General features: G+C 52.9%; 1 protein-coding gene and 1 long non-coding RNA gene across 10 annotated transcripts in view; one reads left to right on the forward strand and one right to left on the reverse strand.

Moving 5' to 3' along the window:
• Positions 1-2,379: 2,379 nt before the first annotated feature.
• Positions 2,380-22,855, reverse strand: part of LOC122372700 (aryl hydrocarbon receptor nuclear translocator homolog) — a 42,804-nt gene continuing 22,328 nt past the window's right edge. For 2 of the 9 annotated variants that reach the window (XM_043350222.1, XM_043350218.1), the window contains 8 exons: positions 20,392-20,549; positions 16,786-17,015; positions 16,092-16,182; positions 14,523-14,717; positions 4,885-5,022; positions 4,336-4,494; positions 3,456-4,005; positions 2,380-3,388 (listed from right to left, as the gene is read on the reverse strand). In XM_043350222.1, the coding sequence (XP_043206157.1) occupies positions 3,130-3,388; positions 3,456-4,005; positions 4,336-4,494; positions 4,885-5,022; positions 14,523-14,717; positions 16,092-16,182; positions 16,786-17,015; positions 20,392-20,549 (1,780 nt within the window). In that variant the 3' untranslated portion in view covers positions 2,380-3,129. Of the gene's footprint in view, positions 4,006-4,335; positions 4,495-4,884; positions 5,023-14,522; positions 14,718-16,091; positions 16,183-16,785; positions 17,016-20,391; positions 20,577-22,855 lie in introns of all 9 variants that reach the window. The other 7 variants (XM_043350221.1, XM_043350216.1, XM_043350219.1 and 4 more) reach the window with 6 other exon arrangements.
• Positions 6,130-6,986, forward strand: LOC122372701. The gene is made up of 2 exons (XR_006254915.1): positions 6,130-6,366; positions 6,530-6,986. It is a non-coding gene; the product is annotated as an uncharacterized LOC122372701 (long non-coding RNA).

Raw genomic sequence — 22,855 nt, forward strand, 5'->3', positions numbered from 1 at the left:
TTGGAAAGATGAGTAACATAAATGCATGAATATATTTTAACTGAATGATATAAAAGGTTAACTTTTCGCTGATTGTAAATTACGAAGAACTGCTAATGAGCAAAGAAAATAGCATTGCGGTTATGGTGTAAAAGAATGAGGCCAGAGGCACCAACAAGCCTATTTTCAGGACATACCATGAAATAATGCATAAACAGCGAGCAATGTGTGGTTGGTACTTTGAAGCAAGCCCACTCCCGGTCAGGCCCAGGATGCGTGCTGCACACAAGCAGCAAGAAGGTACTCACCGGACGGGTCTGGGAGCGACTGGAGATGTGAGAGGCTAGGTAGTGGCGTGCCGCGACACTGGCTCAGCCGCTCAGTGCCTTCAGCCAGTTAGCGGGTGATCCTCAGCCGGACAACGAGTGACGTTCACGGCTCTGGGAGCAGCTGGGCTTGCCGTTCCGCTCAGGAGTCGCCCAGGTGAAGGGCGGTGTTGGTGATGCTGAAATGGATAGGATACAGGATAATCATTTAGATTGATTGCAACAGTCGAGTCGGTCGAAAACCCTTTATGCATTGGACCAGATGCAATTCTGAAATTAGGCAACTGTTTCGGAAACTACTCGATAATCCTCCAAGCCATTGGAATATAAAAACGAGTTCTGAACAACAGATCCGTTTTGCATTTGAGCAGCATTTTCTCGGCATTAGCTGAAACCCGATCATTGGAAATATCTCTGCCGTCTTATTCGATGGCTACAGGGGAAACACGTCGATTACAATGTGTCCCATATCTTTGAACGTGAGGGCATGTCGGCGATAACACGATCACAGTCTGTGGCGATTCAGCATCCCATTATCACCAAGGGGAGAGCCGCAAACGGCCAGAGACGATATTGGCTCCACCGCCTCCAATCTTTTTAAAAAAGGAACCGTTCACATAACAGAGGGAAGCGTTGCAATTTTCGGATACGTTCCAGTTGTGGCTCTTCAGAGGATGGCGAATGTATTACAGTCCATAGTCATCTGATTTCTCAGATTCTTAGGAAATATATGCATATGGTGAAACAAATATGTTTCTAAGGCACCGAGGCAATGCCAGGGCAAAGATTCATGAGAAAAAAAAAACATCGGCATAAGTCGTGGAGTGCAAGGCCCACTTCCTAGGAAAGGAAAATACCCCATGTCCTGAGCATAGTCCATAATCAGAATTGGTCTTACGAAAACTTGTACTATACCACTGTTCAGTGACTATACCTTTTAACTTTTTAAGTGTAGGTACCTACAATGTACCCACATGCCATCGTGTCGATGTCGCCGCATACTGCTTCTTTTATGAACGTCAGTATGATGCACTGCTGGAAACTGGGAATGGCAAGATGTCACTGCAGTACTGCAGTGTTCACTGGTGTCGACCCTTGGTGTCGACTGCAGTGCGCTCGCCTGCTGCGGCCAAACCTCGAGCCACGAGAGTCGGACCGGCGACGCGGCTGCCATCTAGCAAGCTGAAGTGGTGGTCATAGCCAACAGGTGGCTCTGGGCGGCGAAGGGGAGAGTGGGCGACTTCGTCGAGGTCCCCAGCTAACGCACTTAGCACAGTGCACACGAAGCATCTGTGGTCTATGACTTTTGTGGCAGTTCCTGTTCATGGTTTAATCTAATGGTTTAATTTAATGGTTTAAAGCCGGCTTCCAAATCGACTGGACTTGTCAATCCCCTTCCCTGATCTTTCATACCTCTCGGCTTTCTGGGTCGGGGTCGCGCTCGCGCTCGCCAGGCTGAACCTATGAGGGCAGATCTAATGGCGCACCATCTGGAGAAACCGCTTAAACAAATGGCTAGTTTGTTCCATTCCACGGGTCCCACCGATAGCCTGATGGCAAGTGAAAATGTGTGTACAACGAGAAAGCACGCTATACCTACACAGGAAACGTGTCTTCACAGGAAACGTGCTATCTGAAGATAAAATCTCATCTATTCCAAACGCAAGCAGAATCAGGGAAAAGTTTGTAAATAACTCGCTTACTCATGGCTGACAACCATAAATTGTCAGCATTTGCAGATGCAAACGAGCTCTTTACTTTACATTCATGTAAATTCATGATCATGATCATTCATGATCATGATCATATAAACAGCCATTCAGTGAGTGTATTTTCTTCTGTCTGAAAATACTTTGTCTTTTCCTTGCGCATCAGACCATGCCCACCGACTGGCGGCGGTCTGTGTATTGCCGACATCACGACATTCAGCTACCAATCATGAAATATGCATGTCGTAGCCTTTCGTGTTCGCTTAGGAAGTAAAGTTGGGGCCAGTAAAGGCGAATTCTGAGTGCATATAATACCTCGAGAGGCTGACCATTAGGCCGCGTGCACAGCACAAGGAAACACCGGACACAGATCGTGCATATATTCAGCATTTCACCGCATTTGTTCGGCATGTCGTTGTTCTATTAGCAGTCAGGAGATAGGTAAATGGCTGGATGGAATACAGTACAAAGAGGAGACCGCCTGCATCGCAGGCACACGCCACGGTCGAAACGACCGTAAAAACCTCACCACGGGTGACATGCCAACTATTATGTCGTAAAGGGAGAATGCAGTAAAATAGTCGCAAAATAGATAAATATTCAGAGCAGACATAACAAAAACATATGATGCACTAAGGGCAACTTGGTTGCGGAATTTCAACACAGAATATAAGAGGCCCAAAAAGACCGTGACGAAGAATAATTAAGCTGTAGTTGTGAACCGCCTTAAGCTTACATAGTGCTCGTCTAACAGCTACAGCGCACGTTTGTTCACTGCTGAGATTCATTCAAGTCCACCGTTACCATTGGCTGCCAAATCGCACGGGCTGTACAATCATCCGTACGTGTACAATGATCCGTACGAAAATGTGCAGTATATCAAATACGCACCGGCTTGGAACGCTGACCAAAGGTGACATTAGCTGCGCGATATTCGGTCCTGCAGCGCCCGTACAAATTGTCTAACGGTCGCGCGCACAACTTTGTGACATACGGGCATGGGCAGGCCTGGGTGCCATCGCCACACAATACAATGCATCATACAAAACACACGCACACACACGCACGTACACTTGTTAGTACCTAAAACGCTTCACGTGGCAGACGTCTATCAGTTAAGTAGCATGAAATGCATGAGATATTTGTGTGACCCGGCTGCTCGGCGGCGCCGGGTCCCGGCGGCCGGCGGCGCCCGCCGCGACTGTGTCCATTGGTGTGCGCTCAGAGACGGCGGCCCCTTCGAGACGGCGACGCTCACTCGAACGTCGAGTTGAACATGTTGAGGTCCTCGAAGCCGGCGGCCGGCTGGTCGAGCATCTGCAGCATGTCGGAGATCTCCTGCTGCGGCTGGCCGGCTGCGGCTGCGGCGGCGGCGGCCGCTGCCGCTCCGGCTGCGGACACGGCCGGGCTGCCGGCGCCGCCGCCGCCGCCGGCCGCCGGCCCGGCCGCCTCGGTGGGGTACCAGAGGCCGCCACCGGCCGCGCCGCTGGACGCCGGGTACTGGCCGGGGGTGAGCGGCGGCCGCGGCGGTGGTACGTAGCTGGCGGCACCGCCCGGGGAGCGCGCCGGCGACATCTGGCTGTACTGCTGCTGCTGCTGCAGCTGCCGGCCGCCGGCCGCCGCCGGTACCGGCGAGTAGCCCAGCGGGCTCTGCGTGGCGTCGTAGCTGTAGGCGGTGTGCGTGCTGCTGGGCCGCTGCGCCTGCTGCACGTGCGCCATGTGCTGGTAGCGCTGCATCGAGTAGTCGAGGCCGGGCGGCTGGCTGTACGGGTCGGCCGTGTGCTCGGGCTCGGCCGAGGCGGCCGGAGTGCCGCCGCCGCCTCCCCCGCTGCCCACCGCCTTCACGGCCGAGTTGGTGCACACGATGTACTCGATGTCGTCCGTGTACGGGTTGAGGAAGGCGAAAGCCGAGGTGCGCAGCCATACCCACTCGCGGCTCTTGGAGCGGAACCGGTACATGATGCTCATCACCTGACCCTTCAGCTTGATCACTGCAGACGGGCGGAGCGGGGTCAGCTACGGCATACAGAGGGCGTACTACCGACTACAGCAGGCCGTATCTGGCATACGAGCGGCGCCTGGCCGGCGATTGAGAAAAGCAGTGACCCTGGCAGCTAACAAACTGATGACAGACTATCAACTAGCCTGGCAGCTTTGAGCAAGTAGAGTTAAACTACACTACAGCTGCTTGAGCCTACAGAAGCAAAAGCATGGATAGCGAATCCAACTAGCATAACAAAGCGCCCAATAGAGTTTGTTTACGTTTCGAAGCATCAGAGTAGAGCACTATAAGAAGGAGCCCTTTGAGTACCGCAACTGACCCTGTTCGAAGTTTTCCTTGACGTTGGTCAGCTCCTCGGGGTGGATGAAGTCGAAGCACTGCTTTCCGAGCAGCTCTGGCGGAGAGTAGCCCACCAGGTTCAGGCAGCGCTGGTCCACGAACGAAAACTTGCCGTCCATGCCGTGACGACTGACGAACTCTGCAGGGACAAACATTCATGTGACGGCGGTTCTGACAGATACCTGCTGACTGGCAGTTACCCAGCTACTGGTCTAAGTATCGGGTATTTTGACGGCATCAGTTATCATAAGTTGTCCGAGTTACCGATAAGCCGGTACGAGGCTTACAGTGATTCCAGGCAATAATAGGATGCAATACAAAATAGTGGCCCATACAAAAGGTACACCGCAAGCACGAGTAAAGCCGCTGTTTTATATCTTTTGCTAACAACTGACAATGATACACATCGCCGCAGCACAGCGATCAGCATGACCATCGACCACTTATACAGGAACCGCCGCAAAGCCCTGACCCAGCTCAGGTTCGAGCTCCCCGCCCCGCCGCCGGTAGCAGAAGGGCGCTCACTGACCGTTGCTGTTGTTGGCGTTGGTGAGCTCGCTGGCGCTCGGTACCGATGTGATCTGCAGCCGGCCGATGGCCACCATGCAGCAGTGCGAGCTGCCCATCACCTCGTCGTCGACGCGCTCCATTTGGATACCTTGGAAGTCTGACAACATTAGGCAGGTCGAGAGCTCGCTCCGCACCACCCGGCCCGCCGCGCGCCCCGATCGGAACCCGGCCACCCCCTCTCAGAAACGCGTGCAAACAGATCAAACGGGACGGGACGCATGGAATAATGAGCGGCGCCTCTGATCACAGACGCCGACATTGATCGCATTAGGGCGATCGGCGCTATCAAACGTTCAAGCAAATTAATACGGATGCGCACGGATACGACATTATAATGATCGAACGGGAAACACATTAATCAGTGTACACAGACATGCAGGCTAAGATAGCACGGAAAAGGGATGGCGTAGGAAGTGAGGATAAATACAAAAGTTACTCTTCGTGGACGGTACATATGGAGCACATTACCAACTACATAAGTTCTTTTTTCCTTTGTCGGCACCCATACCAATGCTGTGTTATCACCGGAGTTTACGATATTAGAAAAAAGTGAAATTTTGCGTCCCTTCTCCAATGTAGACGTGTCACAATGCTATCACGTTTCCACTGTGCCACTAACCATGGGTGTGGCACCTATCGCCGCATCACCCGAGCAGCTAACCTCGCTAACAAACTGTGGAACCTCCACGACCAGCAGCCACGTGCAGCGCTCGTGCAATAAAAACCTGCACTTTCACATCGACTGCATGAGCGTTTCAGGCGCGCGCTGCAGCGTTCCGGCCGAGAACCATGGAGGAAAGGTCAACCATCAGTTCGACAATGGGGAACCTCCCGCTTCCACGAACCAGACAACGAGCCCCGCGAACCTAGCGACTGCCACCATATCCGCAGTCGTGCGAGAGCGATCTTAGCTTTAGCGCCGAGAGGCAGGAGTTGCCGAAGCGGCAGCGAGGACCCACCCCGGCAGGACACCCACTGACAGCCGCCGCCGCCCGCCGCGGCGATAGGGGACAGTAAACAACAGGACCGGTCCACCCCTCTCCATCAGTTCGCCGACATGCAATCCAGTGCGGTTCGGTGCCATCCTTTGTTCACGAGCGCTAATCTTTTAAATTTTGAAGGGAACAATTAAACCGTGTGTTATCGGCGAGGATCTTTGTCGATAACCGGCACATGCTGCCGAGCTCGCGATTTTGCGCTTCACTAATTTTATTTGGTTTGTGGTGGATTAAATTTGTAGACCCTTAGAATGGATCGGTAAGGACTTAAGTTATTTATTTGGAAAATTGTATGCTACGTTTTGGTTAAGTTTATTTACGTTATTTGTCTCTGTAAAACGTGCTACGACGTCAAAACAAACACCTGTGACCGAAACGAACAACGAAAACGATACGAAGAAGCGATTTGAGACAAAGCGACCCGCGTCTGTATGATATTCTTGGTGAGTAGTTGTTTGCGTTATTTTATGTTGTTATTTCTGTTACATTAGGTGACCTGATGGCTTATGTGTATGTGTAAGCTTGTGTTTGCTCGAAATTGCGTCTGAATTTAAGTTTTATTTGTTTGTCGTCTTTTGTATTGTCATGATTTTGTTTGTCCGACAGAAACCGTTGAAATACATGTAGTACGTTCATCGCGTTAGTCAAGAGGACGTGGGGCCGCTACAGTTTCAAGAATATCTGTCCCCGACTGCAGCATATCAGGATAAATCCTCTCTACCGTCACGCGGCCGGTTTGGACAGACGTCTACCCACAGTAAGTGACGAGCTGCTGCAGCTGCAGTTCAAACTTCGACATTGTGACCTCAGAAAATCCGGACACATGAACTAAGATCGTCTGAGAGACTAGCAGTAAACGTGATTATGCCCGTGCTATGTTGTTACTTGTACTTGGATTAAGTGAGCAAAGCAAGACATCTATGTTCTAATGTTTTTCATCGCGAAACGTCTGTTTTGAGCTTATATATTCAGGTAAATTTAGCAGGTGAAGCTTGGTGCGTTCACCACGGAGCGACCCCACTCTGTCTCGTGTAACTGAACTGTGACTAAGCATCATGGACAATTTGAGAGTTTCGGAATTGCGTGAGCAGTTGCGTCAGAGAGGTTTGAGTCAAAGGGGTACCAAAAAGACGCTTCTGCACCGGTTACGGACAGCTATGGCCGAGGCAGACACCGACGACGATTCCACTAAGCCGAGATCGACAAATTCACTACAGTATTCCACGAACTCTATAAGAAAAGCGGACCGATCTACCGAATCTTTATCTAGCTCTGTTCACTCTGCGCAATCTGGCTCTTGCATATCGGAATCACTGTTTATCAAGCAAGCCAACAAGGCTGCGAAAAGAGCGGGTTTAGAAGCCAGAATGATGCTTCTTGCTGAGAAGCAGAGATTAACAGAGGAAACAAGGTTAGCTAGACAGCGGGAGCTCGAACTAGAATTACAACAAGAGAAACTCGACCTGCAGATGCAAATATTGGATTCTGCAGCGCGAGAGAAAGAATTTGAAAAATTCCAGGTTCACCTCGAAAATAGTACAGCTGTCAATCCATCAATTACTAAGCAGGAGGCGCAAAGGGAAATTCGTCCTACACTTTTCAGAGAGAATAAAGCTACGGCAGCTAGTATGAGTGAAGATTGTGTAGGTGTCGAGGGCATGGTCTCGAGGGGGCAGAACACTGATGTTGAGGGCAGGTATTGTCTGACTGCTACTAAAACTGAATCACCAGCACACAAGCAGACAAGTTTTTGCAGTGAAGCAACAGCCCAGGCATATGACCTAACCACTGTACCCCCTGACCTATTCACGCAAATGTTGGGATTAACTGAAAGAAGCACCATTCCGCGAGTGGAAATAGAAAAGTTTGATGGGGAAGTGGCATATTATCGATCTTTTATACGCGCTTTCGAGCACCTCATCTGCAATAAAGTTCAAAGCGATGACGAGAAACTATACTATTTGGAGCAATATACAACAGGCCAGCCTCGAGAGGTTGTTAGAGGCTGTCTCCATATGCCTGAAGACAAGGGATACAAAGAAGCCAGACGTTTGCTCGAGGCAAGATATGGAAATCAGTATAAAATTGCAGCACGATCAGTCGATAGAATCTTGAACTGGCCAGCAATCAAGGTGGACGAAATAGACGCCATGGATGACTTTTCTATCGCTCTTCGCACCTGCTACAATTCCATGGCGGGCATGGTTACAGAAACCTCGGAATTGGATCACCCTAAAACAATACGTAAAATTTTGGAAAAATTTCCGCCGACCATTCAGGACCGTTGGCGTCGGCTTGCTGAAGATGTTCGTGAACACAAGAACAGAATAGTCACCTTTAAAGATTTAGTAGATTTTGTGGAAAGAGAAGCCAGGATTGCGACAAACCCTTTGTTCGGTCGCCACCTGTTCCCCGCCACCAGAGGCAAGCCGGAAGGGCAAAGAAGTGGACCAGCGAACCGTTACAGCCTTGCTGCTCATATTGGTCCAGCTAACCACGGCGGTCAGCCAGTGCCTTGCCTGTGGTGTAAAGCGATGCATCCTCTCGATGAATGCGCCCATTTCGTCCAAAATCCAATGGAGGTGAAAAGGGAGTTTATCCGAAACAATTCGCTTTGCTTCGGATGCCTGGTCCAAGGTCACGTAGCAAAAAGCTGTACAAATCGTAGTGTATGTCGCGAATGTAAAGGGAAGCATGCTACCGCCTTACATTCGCCCCCAGGCGAGGTACAGAGCACACGAAGAACGACGACGTATGAAGCCATAAAAAACGCTAGAGTTGATATTATCAATGAGGCGTCTTTAGCATCGTGTGGAATGGCGATTGTACCGGTTAAAGTAAGGACCAGGACTGGACACTGTGTGGAAACTTATGCATTCCTAGACAATGGCAGCTCGGCTTCATTCTGTACTGAATCACTCTGCAAAAGACTACACGTTTCCGACACAAAGCCCATCACATTGAAGCTCACAACTGTTCATTCACATAAGAAAACATTGCTGAGCAAGAGGATCGACGGACTTATGTTAAGTGACCTGGATGAGAACGAGCATATTCCACTTCCGTCAATCTTCACCCTTAGTTACATACCTGTATCGGAGGACGATATTCCAACATATCATGACATCAGTAAGTTTCCGTACCTCAGTGATATTGATATGCCCCGCATCAATGCTGGAATAGAGTTAATGATTGGGAACAACGTCCCGCAGGCTATGGAACCGTGGGAGGTGCGTCATAGTCAAATGAACGGTCCTTACGCCATACGAACCAAGCTGGGGTGGGTCATCAACGGACCTGTCAGAGACCTCAGAGCGAACGTAATACACGCGAATGGAACACGCGCCGCGGCGTTCCATCACGGGCTCGATGAGACCTTACAAAATATGTATGAACAAGAATTTCCAGAGAAAAATTTTTCCGTCGCAAAGGGGATGTCACATGAAGATCGAAGATGGATGGCAATGGTTCAAGAAAGTTGTAGAGTGAGTGCTGATGGTCATTACGAGATAGCCTTGCCATTCTGCCAGGCGAATCCCGAGCTCCCAAATAATCTGGAGTTGGCAATAAGAAGACTTGAGGGACTCAAAAGGAAACTTATGAAAGATAACCGATTAAGAGAGCACTACACGGCGACTATGACAGATATGCTCTCCAAGGGTTACATAGAAAGGGCACCCGAGCTCGATTCAATGACTAAAGGTGGGAAGAAATGGTATCTCCCACACCATGGGGTGTATCATCCGCAAAAACCACATAAAGTTCGTATCGTTTTCGACGCGGCAGCTAGCTACAAAGGCACGTCCTTGAACGACGCATTGCTACAGGGACCCGACTTAACCAATTCCCTTATCGACGTACTATTACGGTTTCGATGGGCTCCTGTATGCTTTACGGCGGACATAGAAGCCATGTTCCATCAAGTACGAGTACCCGATCGCGACAGAGACTTTTTACGGTTTCTCTGGTGGACTGGTGGCGACTTGACTGATCAGCCAGCTGAATACAGATTTACTGTACATCCTTTCGGAGCCACATCATCACCGGCGTGCGCCAATTACGCCTTGCGAAGGGCCGCCACTGACCACGGATCACACTTCAGCGCAGATACTGTGGAGACCATTCTATACAACTTTTACGTTGACGACTGCCTTAAGTCGGTTGAAACAGGTGACGATGGAATCAGGATCGGTCAAGAGCTGATAGAATTATGCTCACGAGGAGGCTTCAACTTAACAAAGTTTGTCAGTAATTGCAGCGCGCTCTCTCCTCATTTGGACAATGACAAGAGCAATTGTTGCATTGAATTTGATCAGGAAAGGGGTCTTGCACGGAAGGCTCTTGGAGTAAAATGGTCTCTAGACACTGACAGTTTTAGTTTTTCGGCGGCCATAAAAGAAAGGCCCATGTCCAAACGCGGTATTCTCGCAATCGTAGGCTCAGTGTATGATCCGTTTGGTTTGATTTCCCCTTACGTTTTAATCGCAAGACATCTATTGCGAGACCTGTGCAGAATCAAAGTCGGCTGGGATGAATGCATTCCAAAGCCATATCAGAAGCAGTGGGAACAATGGCTAAACGATCTTCTGGTCTTGAACAACATTTCCGTTCCTAGGTGTCTGAGGCCACGGTCTTTCAGGAACGCATTTTGCCAGCTCCATCATTTTTCTGACGGTAGTGAACGCGCCTACGGAACTGTCTCTTATTTCAGAGTTGTCAACGAAGCAGGTGATATTCACTGTGGTTTTGTATTCGGGCGGTCACGATTGGCACCGTTGAAAGGGACGACTATCCCAAGGATAGAGCTAGCCGCAGCAACTTTGGCTGTGAAAGTGAACGCTATGATTCAAAGCGCGTTCCAAACCAAAATTGAGTCATGGTTTTGGACCGATAGTACCACAGTTTTGCGTTATATTCGAAACGAGAAGACACGTTTTCACACGTTTGTTGCAAACCGACTAGCAGTCATAAGGGAAGGCTCTTCGCCGAACCAGTGGAAGTATGTTCAAAGTTCCCTGAATCCTGCAGACATTGCTTCACGTGGAGCAAGTGGGAAAGACATCAGTAAGAACCAGGAGTGGTTCTCCGGCCCCGAATTTCTGTGGAAAGAAAGCCACGAATGGCCTTTGACGCCCAATAATTTGGGGGACATAACAGAAGACATTGAAGTGAAAAGAGAGCGCAAAAAGGAACAGCTTCCGAATACTGATCTGAGAGCGAACTGCACAAACGTCATTACCGTGCTGGACGTACATCCCGTAGAAACACTTCTTAGTTATTACAGCAGCAGATGGAAAGTGGTTAGAGCAATAGCTTGGCTATTGAGAGTTCGTCACAGACTATTATGTAAGGAAGCGCCTAGAGCTATGAGAAGAAATTTGAGCATCGAGGAGATGGAAGCTGGGGAGCGAGAGATAGTGATTCATGAACAAATGGCAAGCTATGCATCGGAAAGGAAACATTTGGCAGCTGGCAGACCTGTTCAACTATCTAGTTCCTTGCAGAAACTTAATCCAATATTACAAGATGGCTTCGTCGTGGTTGGTGGGCGACTCGAACGTGCCTTGCTACCAGAAACGGCGAAACATCCTATCATCCTCCCCGCAAGTTCTCGATATGCCACCATGGTCATTCAGGATGTACATGAGCAATTGGGGCATCAAGGACTGTCCCACGTTCTTACCACAGTGAGACAAAAGTTTTGGATTATACATGGAAATAAAGCTGTGAGAAAGGTTTTGAGTAACTGTCTTCACTGTCGAAGAAGATTTAGTCAGCCAGAGAATCAGAAAATGGCCGATTTGCCTATCGATAGGGTTCAGGCGTTGCAACCTCCATTTACAAGTACTGGTGTCGATTGTTTTGGACCATTCTTCGTCAAACGTGGAAGAGGACAAGAAAAAAGATATGGCATCATTTTTACTTGTTTAGCAATTCGCGCCGTCCATCTTGAGATGGCTGACAATCTCTCGACAGATTCATTTATTTGTGCCTTAAAAAGATTCATTTCCCGTAGAGGCAATGTGCAGGTGATTCGGTCCGACAACGGCACAAATTTTGTCGGAACAAATAACGAATTGAAAAGGGAATGGAGAAAACTGCACTCTTCAGACGCAATCTATAACACACTAGCAAAACGAGGAATCGAGTGGATTTTCAACACTCCAGGTGCCTCACATCACGGAGGGGTGTGGGAGAGAATGATAAGGTCCACGAGAAGAGTCCTCGAATCCTTGCTCTCATCGCAGTTGCTTACGGACGAGACGCTAAGAACTTTCTTATGCGAAGCGGAAAGTATTATCAACAGCCGTCCATTGACTCCTTTAACGATGGACCCCACGGATGCTGAACCGCTCACTCCCAACCATTTACTGTTGCTTGCACCAGGGGGAGATCTGCAAGCTGGAATTTGGCAAGAAACTGATAATATCAGCATAAGAAGATGGAAACAGGCCAGATATATGACAGAACTTTTCTGGAAGAGGTGGCGAACCGAATACCTGCCACTGTTGCAGAGCCGTCCGAGAGCATGGACTCGAAGTAGAGGGAATCTGAAAGAGGGAGACGTTGTACTCCTAGTTGACACAGCAGTACCAAGAGGGCAGTGGCCCATAGGAAGAGTGCAGACGGTAAAAACGAGTCTAGACGGTCTGGTAAGATCGGTTACGATTCTCTGTCGCGGGACACAGTTGACGAGACCTATCCAAAAGTTGGTGAAACTACTATCAGAAGACGAAACATCGTAGGACTGATCCGCAGACACATTGCCCATGATGTCTAGTTACATTGTCAGAAATTGTCAGATGCGGATTGACAATTTAGATATACGGTTGTACACATGGGCATGTTGTATCGCTGCGACGATACAAAGGGGAGGGTGTTATCGGCGAGGATCTTTGTCGATAACCGGCACATGCTGCCGAGCTCGCGATTTTGCGCTTCACTAATTTTATTTGGTTTGTGGTGGATTAAATTTGTAGACCCTTAGAATGGATCGGTAAGGACTTAAGTTATTTATTTGGAAAATTGTATGCTACGTTTTGGTTAAGTTTATTTACGTTATTTGTCTCTGTAAAACGTGCTACGACGTCAAAACAAACACCTGTGACCGAAACGAACAACGAAAACGATACGAAGAAGCGATTTGAGACAAAGCGACCCGCGTCTGTATGATATTCTTGGTGAGTAGTTGTTTGCGTTATTTTATGTTGTTATTTCTGTTACATTAGGTGACCTGATGGCTTATGTGTATGTGTAAGCTTGTGTTTGCTCGAAATTGCGTCTGAATTTAAGTTTTATTTGTTTGTCGTCTTTTGTATTGTCATGATTTTGTTTGTCCGACAGAAACCGTTGAAATACATGTAGTACGTTCATCGCGTTAGTCAAGAGGACGTGGGGCCGCTACACCGTGCATTCGGACAACATAATGTTTCCATGTTGGAATGAGTCGTTAGCACACCTTAATTTTGATTATGGCGAGATTCCATGCCATTTGGCTATCAACTGTTTCATTTTTGACGTTCAAAGGGCCGAGTTCCGGGTAGTGTCGCACCGTGACAAAACAAAGAGGACACAAAATGCAACAGGCCGACTCGTCCATAAATAACCACAACTTCATGATAAACATACAACCCGGTAAAATCATGGTCGGATCGGCCCTCGACACAACCACCTGGACCCTGGTGCCCATATCGCCGCGTACAAAACACGCATCTGACCGCCTCACAGCTGCTGGTTAACATCGCTCCGCCCCGGGTGACGTCACCGGAGTTTCACGTGAGCGTGTATGACGTCACTGGAGTTCCAGGGGATCGCCAGTGACGTCAACATTGCCGAATTCAATCCAGCATTAGCGAGGCTGTCACCGGGCCCATTATTGTCCCGCTGTGATTTATGGGCCGCGGTGAGTCCCCATTCGACACGTCCGGCGCGGCTGGCCCGGTCCCAGGACAGGCTGGTGGGATGGGTGGGTTTGTAGCCTGGTGGGTCACGGGCGCGGAGGGCAGACACAATGGCTGTCGGTGCGGCCGGCGACGGACAGGTATGCGGAGGTGACGGGCGGACCAGGTCTGACCTCACCCACCACACTCCGCACGGCCTCCCAGTCGACAGACAGCTACCAGTGGACTGGGGCACAATCCCGATGGACGAGGTCGAGGATCGGTATGGTTCAATAAATAGCACAAGGTGACAAGCTTTCAAGGCGACAAGGCTAACTAGACGTGCAAAAGCCTGATGAACGACAACCAAACACCAGTACAAATATCTACCTAGTGCCAGTATAACTCAGCTTCAGAGTGCCCTCAATCCCTTGCTTTTATTTCGCGGTGAGTTCAGTCGTACCCAAGGTATGAAGGTTGGTAGCCTCTGAGTTATGGCGGGTAACTAAGCCAAACAATAATCACAACTGTAAACTGAACACCACCATAAAATAACCCAGCGCCCCCTCCCCTGCAGGTGTAGCACCCCTTTCTGCACCCGGCAACGCCCTCCCATCTGAGCTCAGTACACAGCCAACCACCCGATCCCTATACCACCTCCCTCCCCGGTGGGGAGCAGGGAGGGCGCCGCAGCCGGCGCCCGGCACCCAGTCACATACCGGTGGGCGGCCAGTTTTTGATGTAGCCCGTGCAGTGGACCACGGCGTAGTTGTTGCCGTCGGTGGCGGCGCCGAGCGAGTTGCGCCCGCGCAGCCGGTTCAGGTGGGCGGACATCATGTTGTCCGGCTGCACGTTGCCGATCTTCATGCGTGTGATGAAGCCGCGCCGCGAGCCCATGCAGAGTCGCATGGTGGCTGTGGAAGGGCAGAGGTCAGCGCTGAGCGGTAAAGGAGACCGGTGTAGGCAGATATCATAGTGTGAGAAAGGCGGCACACACTGATATCAGGCAGCGGAGAAGTTGGTTTGATAAGCCGGGGTGAGATAAATAAGATGGCGTTATTTTTATGTACGTACATTACATTTGAGGTGTGAAATAATTAACTCAAACCCAAATCGGTGCGTGCATTTATAATGCAGTGTTTGACTAAGAACCCCAGGAGATAGCTGAGCGCATAGCCACTCCAACTTCTTTCAATACCGCTCCATCATTAAGGTGTGTTTGGATAACGGTAAAAACACCGCAACGGCAACGCCTTCCGCAAAACAGCAAAACGGGGCCACGCAGCCCAGCGGCGCGCTATTTTGTCACGCCACAAGAACGGGGAGAGAGCTGAACGGGACAGGCGGTTGGACGGCGGCCACCGGCTGCGGCGGCAGAGGTGTCAGTGGAGCAGACATTCAAAAATATTACAGAGGCGAAGTCACACTACTATCCTGCAGGGGCGAAGATTTCGGGCAGGGGTGAAGATTTCGGGCGTCCATACTATGGAGATCGTCGGCGATCGTTGAGTAGAGGCTCATTGCTCAGCCGTGTCATCGGGTCGGGTCAGGTCGGTCCAGCTCCGGCCCATCATATGCTACCGCCCCAGGTCTCCCGCTAGCACAGTGATCGGTTCCTTGGGAAGGTCTCCGTCTATCCCCGGTGGCACAGTGTCAGTGATCGGTCCCTGGCGAGGCCTCCAGCCGTTACCAGTGGCACACTAATCGGTCCTTGACCAGGTCTCTGCACTGTCTTCAGTGGCAGTGATCATTCCTTGGCCAGGTCTCCAGCCGTTTCCAGTGGCACACTGATCGCTCCTCGGCCAGGTTTCCGGTGTCGCCGGCCGGCTGGCACGACCGGCCGCCATTAGGGGCGGTTTTTGCGGCGGCGTCGCGTCGCGTGCCGTCCGGCCGGCCTGTCCGGTCGGGCGGAGTCATTAGGGTCGGCCCGCCGGCGGCCGAGTGAGTCGCCTCCCGTGTCCGTCCGTCGAGCCGTCACCGCTCACCGCAGCACCGCCCGGCAACGGATAATTCTGCACCCGGAGCCCGCTGGGCTTCAACAATGTCTCTTCATGGGGTATTCTTGTACAGGTCATGGAACCGCGGGACAACGGGGGACGAGAGACGGAACCCGGGAGCCGAGAGAGTAGAAACCGAAGAGTGGAAAGTAAAAGTGTCTTGGGCGACCCAGAGCAGTGTTTACGGGGCCAGGAGACGGAGGCGCTGGATCAGAAGAACGCACTGGTGGAGATTCGTGTGTTCCCATAGGTGGCTACTTGAGATACTGGCTGTGCACTGCGTTTACTCACACTGATGGCCCTCCTTTTTGACGGTGCCCGTCTTCAGGTCGAGGATGCGACCGGAACCCTGCGTATCCTGGGTGCTCAGCTGTTCACGAACCTGTCAAAGACCACGGGACTCGTCAGATGCGGTCAGACAGCAGGGCACAGGCGCCCTCCTCGGTACCGCTATTACACCGAGTCTGCGCTATCGCCGCAGAGCTCCCGCCGCCCCCGTGACAGGACAGAGGACACTCGGGCACGGGTCTGTCTGACAGCCAACATAACCATCACGCCTTATACGGACCACCGCCACTAGTATCCTGGTCTGAAACCACAATGAACATGCATATTTTACGCCGCCTGGCGCTCCCCCGCTGATTAACTCGATATCACGCGACCGCTCATTTAAGGTTTCCGAAAATAATGATGCAAATCACTTCATTTACCATAGACGGCAGTTCGACTGAAAAAGATTCAGTCGGAAACCCAAACAAACACCTTGGGGAGCGTGCCAAGAACTGACACGGTATTCACATTGAAATCATGTTACTTTTGAAGACTTTCCCCTGTCGTGCCGTGCCTTTTTCACGTCTGGGGACATCGCTCTCCACACCCTAACTCGCTGTGCCGTACCTTTTTCCCGTCCTCTGAACAGAGCCGTATCTTTCCAAGTCTTCTTATCCCTACAGCATAGCGCTCCCCACACCCCTTCTCGCCGTACCTTTTCCACATCTTCCGGGTGCAGCTGGTCGTAGATGTTGGCGCCGAACCAGTCGGCCTGGCTCTGGTTCAGTACCGGCGTCACCGAGTCAGACACGTAGATGATGCTGCCCGTGTCGCAGGCCACGACGAACAGAAAGCCGTCGGCGGCCTCCAGGATCAGGTGCTTCAGCTCCTGGTCGGTCAGGAACGAGGGCTTGTACGCGCCGTCGGCGGTGGTGTTGCCCGTGCCTGGTGGACGAAGGGCGCCGGTCAGAAACGGGTGCGATGCACACAGAAATCGTGTATCATACCGCCAAGATCTAGCTAGAAAAGTCGTAAAAGGGTTAGCGAAAGGCAAGTGTTAGTTGTGAAGTCAATGGAAAATGATTGGCAAATATGATTGATACAGAATATAATTACGGTGACGGCAACGAGGCGTACCATGCCCCAAGTTTGGCATAGCAACGAACGGGTTCCAGCAACCATATTCTTGACGACAGGAAAAACTCAGTAAAAATCCAAATGTCGTGAAGTCTGTTCAATAAATCATGTTCCGGTTTACAGCACGCGCAGACACTCAAAAACATAAAACAAAAGATAGCGGTGGAAAAAATAGCTGAGCAAAATGGTTATTAACCGGCAAAATGGACAAAATGTATCTACATAGTGAAACATAAAATACAAAAACTGCAAGTTGTCATGAACAACTTCTGATTCAGTGACTGATATGAGACGGTCAAACAGCTTTTCGTTCACTGGCTGACATGGGACGGTCGAGTATTTATCAGGACAACAGCAGCGCACATATGCGGTCACATCTCCCTATCGTCGCATGCAACGCAAAGGCCGCAAATCACATACACACAGAACGTGCCTCTTCGGCGGCTGCCTTGTTATGCAAGGCACACTATTCACTCAATGGTGCATAACAGGCCTCAAAACACATCCCAAATTACATTGAACACACCACGCGGCTACTATCACAACCACAAAGAAACCAATCACTGATGTTTTCTGACACGTAAGTACAACGCATACAAATTCACAGGGACAAAAATACAAGGAAAAGCTGTCAGTACAGCACACTCGTCGATCTAGCCGTCAGTCGCTGTATCACGCCGTTTATCATCACTCAGGGTGACACGCAAGGCGTGCTTTATGTCGGCACTCAGCCGCCAATATCGACGGCTGAATTTCGGCCGATACCGGACCGGCGTACCAAACAGGTCTTTGGGCCGTGCACGGCTCACACCGGCCGTTGCACAAGTGTGGCATTGTGACTCGGCCGAAGTCGGGTGCGAGGTTCAGAGCAAGGTCGGCTAGGTGCTGTCCGAGACCCGCGATGAAACTGGGTCAGCCCCGCTGGTTTCAGCTTCTACTCCTGTCCAGCGAGCGAAGATCGTGAGGGAACGCCTGTGCAGAGCGCACCGCCATCACACAAAGGGGCGGCGCTCCACACACGTATTGCAGCTACACTGTGGCCACCGCGGCTGCCATGGACACTGGACAGCCGGGTGTCCGCTCTGTCCATGTCCCCGTCTGTGTCCGTGCCGGCCGGCGGCCCGCCCTCCGCCGGCGGACCGCTAGCCGCTGCACGGCGCCGCGCCGGCCGGCCGGCCGGCACCACTTATTACACCGCCGGCACCTGTCGCAATTCAGCGGCTAATAAGCAGGTAGGGCCGCCGCCGGCCGGCTCAACACGTACGCCGCGTGCACTGCAGGCGGCCCGTTCCGAATTCACGGCCCATAGTCGGCGCCATCAATTTAGCCGCGCACACTGAGGCCGCCGCCGTTTATGAGCTGACACTGTTTCGGCTTGGCATTTTATGCTTACCCTGAATGAACGTTAGTGTGATCGCAGCTTACAGTAAATGAATATACGGGTGAGTTATTGATGTGTCCACCACTTTCTAAAACAACTGCCGGAGAGGGGGGAGGGTTTTGTAACGGACTCATGACCGCCTTTTGCACGGGTCCACCGCCAGACCCCTCACTAAACAGCTCGTGTTCAGTTGCAGCCGGAGACGGCGGGGTGCGATGGGCCCGGTCGGCCCGCCGGCTCCAATCTGGACCGCGAGACCCGGCGCCGGTCGGCCGGCCGACCCGACCCCAGCCGCCGTCGGCCGCGCTTGTAATAACTCCAATGATTGTTCCATAAAATATGGATCCAATAATACGGACGGGCACGCAACGGACGCCAGTCGGTCGGCCGGCCAGCGGCGCGGCGCACCGGCCGAAAAACAGCCGAGGCGGCATTCCTGACGCGGTGGCGGCCAGTGCGGCACGGCGCGCCTCTCCTGGTGGCGGCCAGGTCCGGCTGCGGGTCCGGGTCGGGCCGCCGCGCTGACGGACGCCGCTGACGGATGTCACCCGTCCGCCGGCGCCGACACGGCACCCCAGCTGGCCGACGGCGGGCCGGCCGGCCGGCGAGAGGCGGCGAACTGACGCCGATACGGGCGGCCGCGGCACGCCGCCGGCCGGTGGCGACACGCCGCCCGATCGGCCGATAGCCAGTCGCGGACGGCGGGCCCCAGGGCAGTAATTGTCCGCACCTTCGTCACTGCATGGTGCATACGGCCCCGGGGCTGACCCTCGATCCACGAGACACACGGCACGGGTACTCAGGCCGCGTGCACTCGCCCCGTAACACACATAGCACTGCCCTATGACTCCCCTGCACCGACGTGGAGGTCCAAGGCCTCGGCGGCCTGTCTGGAGGTCTCGACAGCAAGACGGGAGGTCCTCAGTCGACGACACCGTCAGCCGGTGACGGCTGTGTCAGACAGCCAGACAGGGCCAAAAATACCTCGCATCGTGATCGACAGCGTTACTATCCAACCATCGCGAGGACAGGGCAGCACAGGAGGCACTCGCCAGTACAGGTTACCCCAACACCATACAAATCAGCCCATACACCGGCTCTACCGACCACAGCCAGCCACCACTCAACATCGTCCATACAGTCACTCACAGCCACATCCCACTCGGCCGGTCGACCACCCAGCGCCGCCGCCACCGCGCCGCCGCCGCCGCATCACGTAATCACGGTGCGGTCTAATAGCGCTGATTTATGCAAACCATAAATGGGTGAGAACTGTTGGGCTAGGTCGGCAGCGGCCGTGCCGGCCCATGCCGCTGCCCAATGCAGCTGCACGGCGCGCGTAACGCAGCCGTGTGCAGTCTGTAGTTCAGCGCTGCGCCAAATTGCATTCGGTGGTGATGGTGCTGCTGGTGGTGACGGGTGTACGCGAGGCTCTACAGTCAAGGTCGTGTTGCGTTCGTGTACGCTGCCACGTCGTTGCCTCATGCTAATTGGTGCAACAAAAACCGGGCAACAGCGGTGTGATAACGCACGGGCACGTCCCCGTTCGGTGTCTGAGCCCCACACTACACGCAGTGTAACAGCATGTCTGGTATCACACCAACAATCATAAACGACGTGCCAAGACAAGGCAGCCTTTATACGCCCATTACGCACACCACCAGGCACCAGCATCCATCCACTATCCAAATAGACCGTTATCCAGCCCCTCATGCACACTGCACGAGGGGCTGGATATAGATATACGTTACACAGCTCACACACCTCTCCATGGACAGACGGCTGGCATGCGCGGTACCTTACCTCTCAGGTTCTTCATATGCGCGACGGCCATGCGCAGGATGGTGAGTTTGTCGGGCTTGCGGGCCAGCGCCGAGCAGGTGGGCACCATGTCGGACAGCTCCGAGATGTAGGCCGTCATCTTGTTGCGGCGGCGTCGCTCGATCTCGCAGTGGTTCTCCCTGGAGGCAGGCGTGGAGCCCGTGTTACTGGCCAAGGCGGTAGGTCGCGCCCCGAAAAGAGTGACACCCCCCACCCGCCCCCGGTCCCCGGCCCGGCTCCGGCCCCGCGCGCCGCCCTACCCCGACGCACCGCCGCGCTGCACGGCGACGGTCCCGGCGCGGCCGTGATATTCGCGACAAGTTTGTCGCAGCGACCGCGGCCAAACGACGCGGAAGGCGGCAGCGGAGACGGAGAAGTTTCGGAAGTTTGATCGAGCGTGCGGTCCTCCAGCGAGCCGCCACCAAACCTAATTGGCATAAAAACAAGACCGAAAGCGGAAAAAGAAAGGAAAGAAACAGCGGTGAGGAAGTCGCGGCGGACGCGCTGTATTGCAGCACCAATACGGAGCTCGACGACCACCAAGGTGACCACACGACTATCGACGCCGAGCGAGCACAGAGAGGGAGCCGACTGAGCGGCACAGGAGCGCCGCCGGTCGGCTCGGGCGGGCTCATTTCCGCGCCCGGCACGGCAGGGACGCGGGTCGGCCCGCTTCCCGGAACCAGTTCCGCCCCGACGGGACGCCGCCGGCCGGCGTCAGAGGTCACCATGCACTCATAACGCTAGTGGCAGGCCGCGAACGTGACCGCGCCTCGCCGAGCCGCCGCTCACAGCTTTCCACCGTAAATTCAGGGGGTGTTCACGGGCACCGCACACTGCTGCGTGCGGTGTGTGCGGTACGTCCAGCAGGCGTGGGGGTAGGGGATGGGTAGGTGGCTCTGACGTCACGGCTGCGTGCGGTGGACGGTCCGCTGTGGCCAGTCCCGACCGGCCACAGCGGTCGCTGTGTGCGGTGACGCAAGGCTGACGTAGGGACGCAGTGGGCGGAGCTTGGAGGCTGTGTGCGGTCCGACCGCACACAGGGTCCGTGAACAGCCCTCAGCAGAGCCCGAATAAAAATTGGACAGCCTGATCGCGGCTTATGGACGACGAACGATACAGAGCGTCGGGCTTTGATTTGAAGAGTTCCTCCAACGGAAGTGGTTTGGGTTAATGCATTCGGAAACTTTGACTGTATCTCTGACTGGTTGCAAATATTACCGGCTAAACTTTGACATTCTGCCAAGCAAATTGAGAAGTTCACTGAATGCAGCGCTATTCACTAGGATTCCTGTTTTGCGCGGTACTGCGAATTAACCGAGCACTGCTCAAATTAGAAGCCATTCGGGCATCTCATTAACAGCATATCAAAGCTATTATCATTCCTCGGTGAAATCGCGCTGGTAGCGATGATTCAAGATGGACAATGCGGAAAGCTGTCTGCACAATATGCACCTACACCACAAGTATTTAGATATACGTTTGATTACACATTTTAAATACACCGGAATACTTTGGTCTCAATTGTTCACCTTTTGAAAATTTGAATCGTTCATTTCTAAGATCGTTTCGACTCTCGACAGTCAGCTGAATGACAAAATACTAGTCATGGGTGCCATAGGGGATTGTCACCCATTACTATGGTATTCGGTTGTGCTGCGGATAAACATAACGGGCGGTCGGGACCCGCCGTTCCTCATACATGACGCGGATGCCAGCTGGCAGTGACCCACACGGCATCCGGCGGTATGTCAGCCTGACAGATAAACCCGATCGAAAAACCGCAGTCTCCAGTTTAGCTACTAAGGCAATCGTCAGCCGAGCAGTGTGTGCTAAGTACTAATTTTCATAAGAACTATGACACACTATGAACAGCCTGCGACTGCGTAAGGCTGTGGGTCTCTTCAAGTACATGTTCCACAGCACGTCGGCCGGGCGACCCGTCCCGCGTCCCTGCCGGCGCCACTCCTGTCCATCCGTCAGGCGGCGGCGCCGCGGCGCTGCCGTTTTGTCCGGTTGAGTTATTCCCGCCGACTTCGGCCGGGACAGTCGGACTGGCCAGCCAGGCCGGCGCATTACCGAGTTGGGCATAATTGCCTTAGGGCTAACTTACAGCCGGGACGTGTCCGCCGCAGCGGCGGCCCCATTCACTTACGCCCGCATATAGGGAGATATATTAAGCATGATAGAGCCCGCTGCGGGGAGGGGAGGCCAGACACCCGGGCGCCAGCCGCTCTATATCGGAAAAGTTGCCGCCGCCGCCCGGCCAGCCAGCCATCCGGAAATAAACGGTATGGCCGGGCGGCGGCATCTCTCCCCTGTCGCTGGAATTCGCCCGTGCTCCCGCTGGCCGGGCCGTGGGGAGCCGCCGGGCGTGCTGCTCTGGATCGAGCCGTGAGGACTGCTGTCATCTTGCGCGCGCTGCGCCTGTCGCGGCGGCCGGGGC

The sequence above is a fragment of the Amphibalanus amphitrite genome, unplaced genomic scaffold (assembly GCF_019059575.1).
Source record: "Amphibalanus amphitrite isolate SeventyFive unplaced genomic scaffold, NRLGWU_Aamphi_draft 001388F_arrow, whole genome shotgun sequence".
NCBI classification, from domain to species: Eukaryota; Metazoa; Arthropoda; class Thecostraca; order Balanomorpha; family Balanidae; genus Amphibalanus; species Amphibalanus amphitrite.